The 13,331-nt window shown below is 47.6% G+C and overlaps 4 protein-coding genes across 6 annotated transcripts in view; 2 read left to right on the top strand and 2 right to left on the bottom strand.

Annotated features, from left to right (window-relative positions):
* cyfip1 (cytoplasmic FMR1 interacting protein 1) overlaps window positions 1-4,280 on the top strand; it is a 10,245-nt gene extending 5,965 nt beyond the window's left edge. The window contains exons 17-31 of the mRNA XM_008329227.3: window positions 27-209; window positions 372-468; window positions 566-642; window positions 849-957; window positions 1,038-1,157; window positions 1,246-1,445; window positions 1,585-1,672; window positions 1,778-1,921; window positions 2,029-2,119; window positions 2,352-2,482; window positions 2,592-2,664; window positions 2,815-2,909; window positions 2,995-3,233; window positions 3,541-3,688; window positions 3,780-4,280. Coding sequence (XP_008327449.1) covers window positions 27-209; window positions 372-468; window positions 566-642; window positions 849-957; window positions 1,038-1,157; window positions 1,246-1,445; window positions 1,585-1,672; window positions 1,778-1,921; window positions 2,029-2,119; window positions 2,352-2,482; window positions 2,592-2,664; window positions 2,815-2,909; window positions 2,995-3,233; window positions 3,541-3,688; window positions 3,780-3,944 — 1,960 coding nt within the window. The 3' untranslated portion in view covers window positions 3,945-4,280. The remainder of the gene's footprint in view (window positions 1-26; window positions 210-371; window positions 469-565; window positions 643-848; window positions 958-1,037; window positions 1,158-1,245; window positions 1,446-1,584; window positions 1,673-1,777; window positions 1,922-2,028; window positions 2,120-2,351; window positions 2,483-2,591; window positions 2,665-2,814; window positions 2,910-2,994; window positions 3,234-3,540; window positions 3,689-3,779) is intronic.
* nipa2 (NIPA magnesium transporter 2) lies at window positions 4,215-8,285 on the bottom strand. Of its 2 annotated transcripts, none has more exons than XM_008329216.3 (6): window positions 8,120-8,285; window positions 6,833-7,066; window positions 6,344-6,400; window positions 6,104-6,194; window positions 5,854-6,014; window positions 4,215-5,741 (listed from the first exon to the last, which is right to left on the bottom strand). In XM_008329216.3, the coding sequence occupies exons 2-6, from the start codon at window positions 6,969-6,971 to the stop codon at window positions 5,065-5,067; spliced, it is 1,125 nt and encodes a 374-aa protein (XP_008327438.1). In that variant the 5' UTR covers window positions 6,972-7,066; window positions 8,120-8,285; the 3' UTR covers window positions 4,215-5,064. The 2 variants fall into 2 exon arrangements, with proteins under 2 accessions (XP_008327438.1, XP_008327423.1); XM_008329201.3 differs by lacking the exon at window positions 8,120-8,285 and adding an exon at window positions 7,630-8,088.
* Window positions 8,286-8,878: 593 nt separating this feature from the next.
* On the bottom strand, window positions 8,879-10,738 carry nipa1 (NIPA magnesium transporter 1). Its single transcript, XM_008329238.3, has 5 exons — window positions 10,463-10,738; window positions 10,305-10,352; window positions 9,943-10,033; window positions 9,675-9,835; window positions 8,879-9,526 (listed from the first exon to the last, which is right to left on the bottom strand). The coding sequence occupies exons 1-5, from the start codon at window positions 10,590-10,592 to the stop codon at window positions 9,015-9,017; spliced, it is 942 nt and encodes a 313-aa protein (XP_008327460.1). The 5' UTR covers window positions 10,593-10,738; the 3' UTR covers window positions 8,879-9,014.
* A 457-nt stretch (window positions 10,739-11,195) lies between these two features.
* LOC103392889 (E3 ubiquitin-protein ligase HERC2-like) lies at window positions 11,196-13,321 on the top strand. Of its 2 annotated transcripts, none has more exons than XM_017042918.2 (4): window positions 11,196-11,424; window positions 12,467-12,575; window positions 12,767-12,863; window positions 12,941-13,321. In XM_017042918.2, the coding sequence occupies exons 2-4, from the start codon at window positions 12,504-12,506 to the stop codon at window positions 13,252-13,254; spliced, it is 483 nt and encodes a 160-aa protein (XP_016898407.1). In that variant the 5' UTR covers window positions 11,196-11,424; window positions 12,467-12,503; the 3' UTR covers window positions 13,255-13,321. The 2 variants fall into 2 exon arrangements, with proteins under 2 accessions (XP_016898407.1, XP_008327871.1); XM_008329649.3 differs by having other exon boundaries at window positions 12,938-13,318.
* The last annotated feature ends 10 nt before the right edge of the window (window positions 13,322-13,331 follow it).

The following is a 13,331-nucleotide window of genomic DNA, read 5'->3' as shown; positions in this document are numbered from 1 at the left end:
CAGCTGAGTGATGGTGTTCACATCAGAACCTTCTGTTTGTGTGGTTCTTCAGAAACCCTGCAGCAGTGCTGTGACCTCTCCCAGCTCTGGTTCAGAGAGTTCTTCTTGGAGCTCACCATGGGACGCAGAATCCAGTTCCCCATTGAGATGTCCATGCCCTGGATCCTCACGGACCACATCCTGGAGACCAAGGAGGCTTCCATGATGGAGTGAGTCTCCAGGGTTCTGGGTTTTTAATTGGTGCAGGTTTGAGGGTCAGACATTCAGGGTATAGGGTTGAAAGGTCAAGGTTTCATAATATCAAGAAGTCAGGATGGAGTCACAGGATTTTAACATTTTAACTGAACCAGTTTCTCTGGCACCCCCTGCAGGTACGTCCTGTATCCGCTGGATTTATACAACGACAGCGCTCACTACGCACTGACCAAGTTCAAGAAACAGTTTCTCTACGACGAGATCGAAGCCGAGGTACAACACAAACACACACACACACACACACACACACACACACCTACATACCAACGGTGATGGTCGTCATAGTGATGATGTCATCATCTGTCTCCAGGTGAATCTGTGCTTCGATCAGTTTGTTTACAAACTGGCTGATCAGATCTTTGCGTACTACAAGATCCTGGCAGGAAGGTAAGAAGTACCAGGTCTGAAAAATAAGACAGTGTAGTACTGATGTAGTACTGATGACCAGCTTGCTCCTCAGTACTTTCAGTTTCCTCCTCTGATTCTCAGCTAAAATCACAGGTTTGGACATTGTTCGTCCTTCTTTGACATGAAGGGGGCGCTCACTGCACAGTAAATAAACAGCGCTTCTTCTTCTTCTTCTTGCTCCTCAGCCTCCTGCTGGACAAACGTTTAAGAGCGGACTGTAAGAATCAGGGCGCCAACATTCCCTGGCCCGCCTCCAACCGCTACGAGACGCTGCTGAAGCAGCGCCACGTCCAGGTACTGTTGGGCAAAGTTACACTTGTGACCTCTGACCTCCACCTTCTGACCTCTGACCTCCGACCTCCGTCTCTCCTCAGCTCCTGGGCCGCTCCATCGACCTGAACAGACTCATCACTCAGAGAGTGTCGGCGGCTCTGGCCAAGTCTCTGGAGCTGGCCATCAACCGCTTCGAGAGCGAGGACCTGACCTCCATCATGGTAGAGCAGCTAACCGTTAGCCGTTAGCGCTGCTGTGAGAACAGTTGAGGTGTAGACCCCGATGATCAACCTTTGGTTTTGGTTGCAGGAACTTGAAGGTCTCCTGGACATCAACAGGATGACCCACAAGCTCCTGAGCAAGTTCCTGACCCTGGACAGTCTGGACGCCATGTTCCGTGAGGCCAACCACAATGTCTCCGCCCCCTACGGACGCATCACGCTGCATGTCTTCTGGGAACTCAACTACGACTTCCTGCCCAACTACTGTTACAACGGCTCCACCAACAGGTGAGCGGGAGATGCTGCACACTGACAAGGCAGAGAGGGCGTTCTGCTGCCCCCTGTGGCCGAGGTCCTTTATCACTGCTGTTGGTTTCCAAGGAAACGTTGGCTGACTAGGAGTGTATGTTGTGTGTGTGTTTTCCAGGTTTGTGAGGACCATCCTTCCTTTCTCCCAGGAGTTCCAGAGGGACAAACCCCCCAACGCTCAGCCTCACTATCTGTACGGATCAAAGGTCTGAACCAGTACCAACAACAGCACCAGCACTCCGGTACTGTTCTTAACAGTACTGGAACCAAGAGTGTTTCCCTTCTGACCTTCTGACCTTCTCTGTGCTCAGACCTTGAACCTGGCCTACAGCAGCATCTTCAGCTCCTACAGGAACTTCCTGGGCCCCCCCCACATCAAAGTCATGTGTCGTCTGCTGGGCTACCAGGGCATCGCCGTGGTGATGGAGGAGCTGCTGAAGGTGGTGAAGAGCCTGGTGAGTCAGATGGAGGGAGGGGGTGGGGGGTTCGGTCGGTCGGTCGGTCTGGGAGGTGGAGGAAGACCTTCACTCTGTGTAATGTGTGTGTGTGTCCATACGTGCAGCTCCAGGGAACCATCATGCAGTATGTGAAGACCCTGATGGAGGTGATGCCCAAGATCTGCAGACTCCCCCGTCATGAGTACGGTTCTCCAGGTGAGAACACAGGAAGTGAAGAAGTCACTTTTCTTCTCTGGAGTTCCCAACGTTCCAGGATTTAAAACCTTCGAACCAGAAAGAACGTATCAGGAAATGTTTAAAATGGACCTTGAATGTGCTTGAAAAGAAACATCATCATTGAGCACCAATGATGATGTTTCACTGAAGTGCGCCTCCTGCTGTCCATCTGTCCTCAATGACAGGAATGTGTCTTAAATTCCCTGCCCAGGAATCCTGGAGTTCTTCCACCACCAGCTGAAGGACATCGTGGAGTACGCCGAGCTGAAGACCGTTTGTTTCCAGAACCTGAGGGAGGTGGGAAACGCTCTGCTCTTCTGTCTGCTCAGTGAACAGAGTCTGGTACCGATCCCTCCTATTTATCTTCATCATCATCATCATCATCTTTAACCCTCGGAATGTGCTGGAGTCCCTGGAACTGATGGCTCTCTTCTTCTGTTTGTCTCTTCAGTCTCAGGAGGAAGTCGGCGACCTGCTCCACGCTGCCCCCTTCCAGAACATTCTGCCCAGGGTCCATGTCAAAGGTCAACCCCCCTCAGCTCACCCTCACTCTGATCATTTCATAAAATCTGTCTTTTATTCTGAATTTTAATCTGCAGTTCCCCTGCCAACCTGCAGGGGCGATGTGTTCATACTGAAGTCAGAGTTTGTCTGTTTGTCGTCCACTGCTGCAGAAGGTGAACGGCTGGATGCTAAGATGAAGCGGCTGGAGGCTAAATATACGGCTCTGCACATGGTTCCGCTGATCGAGCGTCTGGGAACACCTCAGGTACCGGACCAGGTGGCGCTCTTCACCCGCGCTCTTCACCCGCTTCGGCCTGAGATGATCTCAAAACTTTTTCTTGCTCTTTTAGCAAATTGCCATCGCTCGTGAGGGCGACCTCCTGACCAAAGAGCGTCTGTGCTGCGGTCTGTCCATGTTCGAGGTCATCCTCACCCGTGTCCGTGGGTTCCTCGATGACCCCATCTGGCGCGGGCCGCTGCCCAGTAATGGCGTAATGCACGTGGACGAATGTGTGGAGTTTCACCGCCTGTGGAGCGCCATGCAGTTTGTGTACTGCATCCCAGTGGGCGCTCACGAGTTCACTGTGGAGTAAGTGACCGCCACCATCAGGTAGAAGGGCGTTACTGCCAAAACACAACCATAATCTTCCTACCCACCACCACTAATGGGTGGGTGGCCATCACCACAAGGGGGCAGGCTTCTAAATATAATTATTGGAAACTATTGTTCTGCCAAGTGCTTTAAACATCAAAAAGTTTAATTAATTAAATTCATGATTTAATAAATTTTTTTCCAACAGTATTTTGTGGCCAATGTTTGTGTTTGATGGACTTTTTCTACTGTCAGATCTTTTCTTGGTGATCACTCTCTCTCTCTCCGTTTGTCTGCTCTCCAGACAGTGTTTCGGAGACGGGCTCCACTGGGCCGGCTGTATGATCATCGCCCTGCTGAGTCAGCAGAGACGCTTCGACATCCTGGACTTCAGTTACCACCTGCTGAAGGTCCAGAAACACGACGGGAAAGACGAGATCATCAAGAGTGTGGTGAGACGTGCGGATCACGTGACCGCGCTCCTTCTTCCTCTGCTCAACACCTCTTCACTTCTCACTCTTTGTTTGTTTGAACTCATTTCAGTCCCTGAAGAAGATGGTGGACAGAATCAGGAGGTTCCAGGTCCTGAACAATGAAATCTTCGCCATCCTGAACAAGTACCTGAAGTCCGGAGACGGGGAGAACATGCCCGTGGAGCACGTACGCTGTTTCCAGCCGCCCATCCACCAGTCGCTGGCCAGCAGCTGAGGGCGCCACTGAGTGCTCACCGTCACTGTGCCCCTGACTGAAGGGGGCGGGGCCACAGTGGTGTCAGATAAGAACTTTATTTTCACACGTGCCTTATTCCAGATCTAAAAATAATCTTTTATAGAAAAAAAAATGTTTTATACTTTTGCAGAAAGCTTTAGAAAAGGGAAGTGCTTTTATTTTGAAACTGTTTCCAGCAGTGAACATTCTGTGGGTGAAGGTGAAATGATTCGACTGCATGATCAGAAAGAACGAAGCTAACGCGGCTAATAGTGTTTCAGCATTTATTCACTGTTTTAAATCATTTTAATTCAATAAATATGTAACAAATCTGCAGCTTCGTCTTCAGTGTTTGTTACAAAAATTTTCAGAGTGAACAAATAATCAACGTTGTTATCCAACGTGTCGTCATCAGAGGGCGCAGCCTCAGGTCCAGAGAAAATAAAACTCTTGTTAAATTGATAGAAATTAAAAATCAGTGCACGACTTTTCACCCATAACAAAAGCTCTGTTTAAAAAAGCTCATTTTTACAGGCTACACAGGAATAGACTAAAGGGACAGTTTGAAAATCAACATGTTGAGAAGCTAAATGTGGACGGAGTCATGAACAGGAAATAACTACTGATGTAGTCAGAGTGGGTGGAGCGCTACAACGATGCTACATCCTCACCTTTGCAGAAATAAAGACTTTGTAGTGACTCTGGGGAAGTGAAGCTGCTCTTCCCAGCAGCAGGGGGCACTCACTGCACACTCACATCAGGCTAAAGCACCTTTGTGTTTCTGAAACTGTCCCTTTAAATAAGGCAAACAAATCCACTGGTCCACATCACCGATTGTCCTCACCATCAACGACCGACGTACGGAACGCCATCAGGAACTGTCAGGGTATGAAGACAGGAACACTGGGAATGTCACAGTTCCCATTACAGTCAAAAGCCATGACAGTGCAGTCCCAGAATTCTGCCCTGTCATTATTCTAATTTCAAATTGGAATTCTGGGATTCAACATGACTATAATCAGTTAATTCTAAGAGTTCACCTTTTTCCCCGTTTCCTAAATCATCTTCCGTAGCGTGTGATTGGTCCGTACAACTCTTGGTTTAAAAATCATTCAGTTCCTCAGTGTTCCATGGATGACATCATCGCGCCGTTCCTCCTGGAGACGCTGTCAAAGGACAAACTGACGTCTCTGTCGTCCACGTCCTCTGTGGACTCCCGCAGGAGTTGGTAGGATCCGTGTGCGGCTGCTCCTGACGCCGCCCCGTTGGCCGTGTGAGGGAAGACGGCAGCGCGTTCCTCCTTCCTTATGGAGACGGCGAGCGATGCCAGGCTGATGCTGACGTCCTTGAAGGCGTGCAGCAGGAAGATTCCCACGATGATGGTGAGGAAGCCGCTCAGCGTTCCAATGATGTCATCCACCGCCATGTGCTCCCACTCTTTGAAGAGGATGGCGGAGCAGGTGAGGACGGAGGTGGTGAAGAAGACGTAGTAGATGGGCGTGACCAGGGAGGTGTTGAAGATGTCCAGCGCTTTGTTCAGGTAGTTGATTTGCGTGCTGACACATCCCAGCAGGCCCAGCAGGAGGAGCCACGCCAGTGGACTCCGGCTCACGTTCCTGCCGCTCAGCGCCTCCTTGATGGCGATGCCCAGGCCTTTGACGCAGGACACGGATAGCGCCCCGATCACGGAGCAGATGGTGATGTAGACCAGGATGTTGGTCTGACCGTGACGAGGAGCGACCACGAAAATGAAAACCAGGGCCGTGAGGACGACCAACGAGGCGAACGCAAAAAATCCTGGGAGAAACAAACACCAACATTTAGCTGCTGAAGCTAACCTTCATGATGCTAACAGCTGACAAACAGCTAGCACAGGTACAGTTTGGAAGCAGAGGCTCAGCAGCAGTACCTGGGTCCACCAGTTTGTGGGCCATGTCCTCCAGACTGTTGATCTCCTCTTCCTGAGGCGCATGGATCACCATGTTGGTACTTCCCAGAATGCTCAGCAGGCAGCCTAATTTTCCGTGCAGGTTGAGGCGCTCCGACAGGAAGTAGGAGGAAAGCACGGCACTGGAGCCAAACAAAATCAAACAAGAACCGTCACTGGCTGTGATGTTTTTAAACACTGAGCATAACAGGAACCAGGGTGGAATCGGTACCTGACCAGGACACTCAGAGCTCCAAGAGGGGTCACCAGAGTCGCCGGAGCAAAGGCGTAGGCTGCAAAGTTGGCTGCCTCACCGGCGCCCACTGGAGGACAGAAGAGGAAAAAGAAAGAACCTCCTTAATGCACACACTGTGGTGTCAGTGTAGTTGTTTGAGCGCCCCCTGCTGCTGCACAAACATTCCGTCTGTATTAAACTCATTTGTGAATCAGTAACTGTGACATCAGCACTTACTTGAGAGTAGCCCCGCCCACCACAGCCATTCCTTCAGGTAGGCGTGGCCTCCCTGACCTGCAGTACAAAAACAGGATCATGTGATCATCGACGTGAGATCTTTGATGTAGTAAGAGCAGGCGGTGAGGGCGGAGTTAATTTAATCTACAACAGCTGGTGGTTAAAGGGAGGGTTCAGGGGCTGGTGATAAGCACCAAACCTCATGGAGAAAAGCAGGGATTTTAGACACAGACTGACCACAGGAGGCAGCAGATGTGGTCCACTGCTGCCTCCTGTGGTCACAGATCCAATGTCTTGCCCCCCCCTCTGGCCGTTTGTCAGATGACTGCTCAGAAGAAGTACTATTTGGAACATCATGAAGACTGTCCTGGTTTGTGGAGGAGGAACTAAACAAACAGACACTCCCTGCAGAACCAGACCAGCAGGTCCTGGTTTTAGGCTCCTGTCCTGACAGGTTAGACTTCTTCACTCAGTTTCACAACAACACACCTGCTCTCATGGAGCCTTTCCGGGCCAGACGCAGCAGACCCTTCTTCTTCAGGATGAAGCTTCCTCCGATGAAGATGCTGGAGCTGATGGCCAGGGCCAGGCCGATGTAGAAGTCGTACCTGCCGCGGTCCTGAGCCATGGCCGGGCTGGATGAGCCGTTGAAGGCTTCTGTCACATTTAAAGCCCAGCAGTGAAGGTTCTGACCCAGACTACAGTTGTAGGCCCTGATCACCCCTGAGAACAGAGAAGAACCACAGCAGCCAATCATTGTAGCAGTTCTACAGTCAAACAAACAAATGGACTTAGAGTTTAAAACATTTTTGTAAAGGTGAAGTTCTGGACCACAGAAGGACTCAGTACCATTCTGGACCAGTGTGAGTGGGCGGGGCCTGTCACAATTTTTGTTAGCGTGACAATGGCTGTGGTTCTCAGAGAGGTCAAACACTGACAACAACAACAACACTTCCTGTCATCAAATAAAAAAAAATAAAAAAACAGAAAAAACAACAACGGATGGTTTTGTTTTCCTGGTGCTACTTCCTGTTGGTTTAGTATTAGTTCACTTCCTAACCTGCTTCAAGACTAATCTTCTCATATTAAAAGCCATAGCTCAGTGGCAGGTCGTCTGACGTCACATCGTTAGCTCTTTAAAGACCTTCACTCCGCCAGAACAAACATTTTCCTCGAGCTACATGTTATAAGTTAATGGTTAGCTCAAGCTGCTAAGGAATTCTCGAAAAAAAAAAACAACAACTCAAAGTTAAGCCTACATCACTACTGTCATCCCCATCACCTACCATGTCCACAGGTGACGTCACAGAGTGGAAGCTCAACACTGGAAAAGTTTGCGGTAAAATCCATCAGTTTGTGAATAAGAAGCCACACACACACACACACACAGTGATATTGAGATGAGGTAGAGACGACACACCTGTCTGTCTGTCGGTGTGTGTGAGAGAGAGAGAGAGAGAGAGAGAGAGAGAGTGTACACACACCTTTGAATAATCCCGGAAGTATCTCCACACCTGAATGTCGGTTTTTTTAACTCTTTCTGTCTTCTAAAAAATGGACACACGGTTCCCTGCTCCTTTTTTTACCTCAATTTAACCAAATAACTTTACGTTGTACGTATCATCAACCCGACTTCAATCTTTAACCCATGCTGCTCCTTAGTTTGGATTAGCCTCGTTAGCTTAGCTTCCAGCGGTAGCTATGACTAAAGCTAACGGAGCTGTAGCTAAATAGTGAGTAAGTTAACATTGTTCACTGTTAAAGACAACCACTCACCTGTTCACACGGAGTTTGGTGGTATCGCTGAGACCGAGAGACTAACAGTTAGCTGTAGCTAACCTTTACACACTGATAAACAGCAACCGCTCCTCTGTGAAAGGCGACTCTGTATGTACGACACACGCTAATGACTGACGGCACCCGCGACAGTCCGCACCGTTTCCGGCAACCCTGAAGGATGAAAGTCGAATTCCCTACGGAGAGTTTAAAAGTGAGATGGTGCTGTCATTCTGATAAAATATGGGTTTATCAATGGAAATAAACACCAGTTGAAACTGTTTTAATATTTATTCACGAGTGTTGTCATAGTTTATCGTTCACGGTCGGACATGACTGAAACAAGTTCCCAAAATTAAACAATTTTATTTTAAATCATTTAAAACAAAAACAAAACGATATGATTAAAATAGACCGAGAATAGGTTACATGACAAACATTTATCTGATTTTAGTCATAATATTTTTAGTTAATATTATTATTATTATTATTATTATTTGTTTGAAGATTTTGTGAAAACCAGACGTTTATTACATTTTTATTTGTCTCGTACTCGTGACTGTGTTTATTGAGTTTTAAAGTTTATTTGGTCAAATTCCAGAGAGTTCTTCACCTCGTGTGGGTTTGTTCTGTTACTTTTGTCAGAGAACCAACAATGTTCCAGATTTTTAGTGCGGTGCCATGTGACACTCGATGATGCGTTCATGGTCCGAGTCTGCAGTCTCACACACTGATGATCACATTCATAGGAAAACCTGAAACTTTGTATGTTTTTATTAGTGTTTTGTTACAGTCACAGTGAACAATGACGTCAGGCTACATCTCAGCAGGACACAGACCACAGGTGAGGTGAGAAGTTGGACATCTGGAGGTGGTGTCCACAGGAGAAGACTCCTCACTCTCTCTTCTCTCCTCCTTCCTTCTTCTTCCAGGTGATGGAAGCTTCCTGAGACATCCGTAGCAGAGTCACACCCACGCTCACTGTGGCGAAGCCACAGACAGTGACCAGGGCGTCAGTGAAGGTCAGAGTGCTCCACTCTCTGAAGAGAAGAGCCGAGGCCACCATCACTGTGGATGTGAAGGTCACGTAGTAGATGGCCTCAAAAATGTTGGAGCTGAAACACTGTAGTGCCTTATTGATGAAAAAGAACTGGACCAGGATGCTGACCACCAGCGCCCCCAGCAGGCCCAGGAAGAGAGCCACGGCTCCTCCGTCACTGGCTGCTCCACCTCCAAAGATGTCCTGAGCTGCCAGGCCCAGTCCTTTACTGCTGGGAACAGTGAAGCTTCCCAGGAGGGAACATATGGACACGTACACCATGATGTTGGAGGATCCATGGACTGGAGCGGCCCAGACGATCAGAACCACGAGGAGAACCAGCACCAGGACCACAAAGGTCACAAACACTGTAGGAACACAGAGGAGAAATGTTGCTGTGAACCTGATCAAAGTTCAGCTGATGTTCTACACAGAGAAAATCAACAACTGAACACCAGGGTAACGTCGGCGCTTCAACAACCTCATTCCAATAATAATATCAGAGTGCAGACTGACCTGGGTCTGAGAGTCTCTGCTCCAGTTCCAGTCTGGACGTCACAGACTCTGACTTTGGGCCGTGAACGATGAGAACCACTGATCCACAGCAGCACAGGACACAGGCCAGTTTCCCCAGCAGATTCAGATGTTCCTGCAGGATCCAGGAGGCCAGGACAGACCTGCAGACACACACACAGACACACACACAGACGTAATGGTATGGATGAGGCGTTCATGGTCTCTGCCTCCAGAACACAACTAAGATGAACTTATTTACATTATTCACCCAAACAAAACTCCCACAGCTCCCAGTGGTGTCACCATCGCAGCAGGAGCCAGGTTATAGGCCAGAAAATTCCCAATCTGACCAATGATCACTGAGGGAAAATGTTAGATTTGTTTTTACTGAAGAAACAGAAGAAGAAAACAAAGTCACAGCGGAGTTTTCTGGATTTTATTTTCGCCGCTTTAATGATTTTAATGATTTTGATTTCGTTTATTGTATAATTGTAGTTGTTTCCACGCCTCCTGACTGGGATCTTTTCTTGTGTGAATATATTTGAGGAAGAAACAATGTTCCACTGCCAGCTTGAATGAACGGGTCTTTTGTATGGCTGTAGGAAGTCGTTAGATGGCGCTATTACTCACTGGCCACTGTGCCGCTCCACCATACCCCATCAGTCAGATAGGAGACTCCTGGAGCGCAGACACAACAACATTAAACAGGTAATTGTAGAAAACAGACGATTGTCTGGAGCTCAGTTTCGGGGTCACTTATTTGTCATTTGTCTGCACGGAAGTCGTACCTGTGCGGCGACACCGGAGGATTCCTTTTCTCTGCAGGACGAAGGTGGAGCCGTTAAAGAAACTAGAGACAACCGCGAGAAAGACTCCAGAAAGTGGATGTGAGGTGGAATTCATCCCTGACAGAGTCATGTCGTCCCCCGGTGTGTGAGAATCATACACAAAACCCCGGAAGTACCGCTGTCACAGAGCGTTAATATGTTGAAAGACAAAACCACAGAATCCCACTGTCCATGAACGCCTCCTAATGGTCACTAAAAGCCTACATTGCGCATGCGCGGTGCTCCACAGCAGCTTTACCAACGAGGAGGTTGTTTACGTGTGTGAAACGACTTTGAATTCTTGTTTCATCTCTGTTTTAATGATGGTTGTCAATATTATAACCAGTGATAGTAACATGAGTAGTTCTTATGTAAATGAATTATCTGTCACAGAATAGGGCAATCTGAAAATGATCAAATTATTAGACATAATTTGTTACAACGATAGTCATTGTATACATCATTGACAAACGTGGTGTAATGACGACATTACTACTTTTCTATTAGGTATATAAGTAATTGTATGAAGGTAAATAAGTGTATTTACGAAAATGAATACGTTAGAAAAGGACATAAGTGCTACTTTAGCTTCTTAAAACAGCGCCTGTGCTCTGCATAGGTTCCGCCCTAACAGCGGCCACGCCCCGACCGCTGACCAAAGTTGTGTTCGATTTAGAACAGCAGTCAGCATTTAGGGGCGGAGTATCAACGGTGTACTAATATAAACTTCAATGAAGCCCCGCTCTTTGGGGCTGTTCGGGTGTCACATTAAACGCATCAAGACGATACAGCAAAAAAAGTAGAGTACAGCTGCGGGGAGCTGCCAATCAAAACAGGCCGCGCGATGACGCGCATTGAGTTTTTTAACGCAGAAGAGCAGCCGAGCGACGAGAAGAAGTGAGAGAAGAGCAGAGAGAAAACAGGTACACTGACACCGCCCTCCTCCGCCTGTTTTTGGAAATCCAAATGTTTTAATCTGATCTATACTCTGCAATGTTCCACAGAACACACATAATATGTTTTAGCTTCAAGCTAGCTCTGTCTATGTTAGCCTTACCCACCGGGCTAAATGCTAAGCTAGCGTTAGCTTCAGTTGCGTTAATGATGCTGCATTAATGATGCTGTGTCAATGTCTGCCGATGCGTTTAATGTTTTACATTTTCTTATATATAAGATATTTGATGAAATAGAAAACTTTACCCGGACTGTTAGCACTGACCAACTCTTTGACTCTGCTTCATATAACTGAAATCCTTTGACGTTTGATTTTTGTGATGAGTGGCTGCTGCTCACGGATGTGTTTTTAAACACCACAGCACCGACAAGACGCTTCATATTAGCACACAACACACCGCCATACGGTACAGTTTGGTGGACAACATGGGTTGTTACAATGAGAGCATTTAGTCGCGTGTTGACGTTCTTTAACATAATGAAGGTGATGTTCGCGGTCATCTTTAACCTTGTTGATAACCTAGTCTCACTAAACTAACTCAAATACAACCATCTTCACGTCACGTTACTGCTTTTTATGACCAGCTATGGCCAGAAAATAAAAATAAAAAATTGAAACACTCAAACTCGAGTGTTTCAATTTTTTATTTTTATTTTCTTCTCATTCACATATATGATACACCTTGAACAAAGCAAATGTAGTGTAGGTATTTTCTTCATAGTTCACACAGTCAGCTGAACAGAAAGTGAGCAGAGCTTTGACACTGACACAACATCTCCATTGAAAACACAGTGAACAGTGTGACTTCAACTGTGTAGAACCGTTCCCATGTTTGGATGAACAAATGTAGATGCTGCTGCTGAAACAAGTCAGAACAACCTGGTGTGAACTCCTCACCTGTCCACTGGGGGGTTAAACTGAGAAGAGACATCAGTGTATTCAGAGCAGAGGCTGATCAGTCTGTGCTGGGTGTCTGTGTTTGACCTTCACGTCTGTTCTCTGTGTCTCAGGCTGGCTGCGTCGGCGGCCGGGGGTGGGGGGGAGAAGATGCCTTCTCCATCATTTACCCTGGATGCTCAGCTGAGGTTTCATGACAAATGGCTGAAGATCGATTTACAGGTTTGTGTGTCACTACTCACTTTTTTTTCCCAGAACAAAATGAATGTCAACATCCTGGGATGTGACCCATGATGTCACTGTCTATTTGACAATGTCAGAGGTGACAAGGTTTGACTCGTTAGAGGAACGCTGTTAGCTTCCTGCTAATAAAAAACAAGCTCATGTCACTGTGCTCTCTGACTGGTCCACAGAGAGCCTTTTCTCCTGAGGGTCTGAGTGAGATGTGGAACGAGATGGTCAAAGACGAGGAGATCACCTTCAGTGGAGGAGAAGATGCTGCTCACCCTGGTAGGTCAGCAGGTGTTGACGTGTCAGAGACGACGTGGGCGGGGCTTCACCTGATCTTGTTTGTTGTTGTTCAGAAGACTGTGACTGCTTTGGAGCTCAGAAGAAAGACGAAGCCAACGACAAAGAAAAGAAAGAGGAAGAAGAGACGTCAGCTTCTGTCCATCACGCCATCATCGAGTCCTGGGACTGGGGACGACAGCCAGGTCAGAGCAGGAGCTCCTCCTTCTCCTCCTACTCATTCTCTTCCTCCTGCTCCTCCTTCTCCTCCTCCGTCACCTCCTTTATCACTTTTATCACTGTCCCTGTCTTGTTGTTGTTGATGGACGTGGAGTGGAGTATTAGTGTTAAGCGCGCCACCTGTCTGTTGATGAAAGAGAAGATCAAGTTATAAAGTACTGGCTGGAGACCTCTGTCTCCAGGACTGATCCAGTCCAGATCCAGGACTGATCTAGTCCAGATCCAGGACTG

This window comes from Cynoglossus semilaevis, chromosome 2 (assembly GCF_000523025.1).
Source record: "Cynoglossus semilaevis isolate Cse_v1.0 chromosome 2, Cse_v1.0, whole genome shotgun sequence".
Lineage (NCBI taxonomy): Eukaryota > Metazoa > Chordata > Actinopteri > Pleuronectiformes > Cynoglossidae > Cynoglossus > Cynoglossus semilaevis.
The sequence above is the reverse complement of the archived record's forward strand: the minus strand, read 5'-3'. Positions and strand labels throughout refer to the sequence as shown.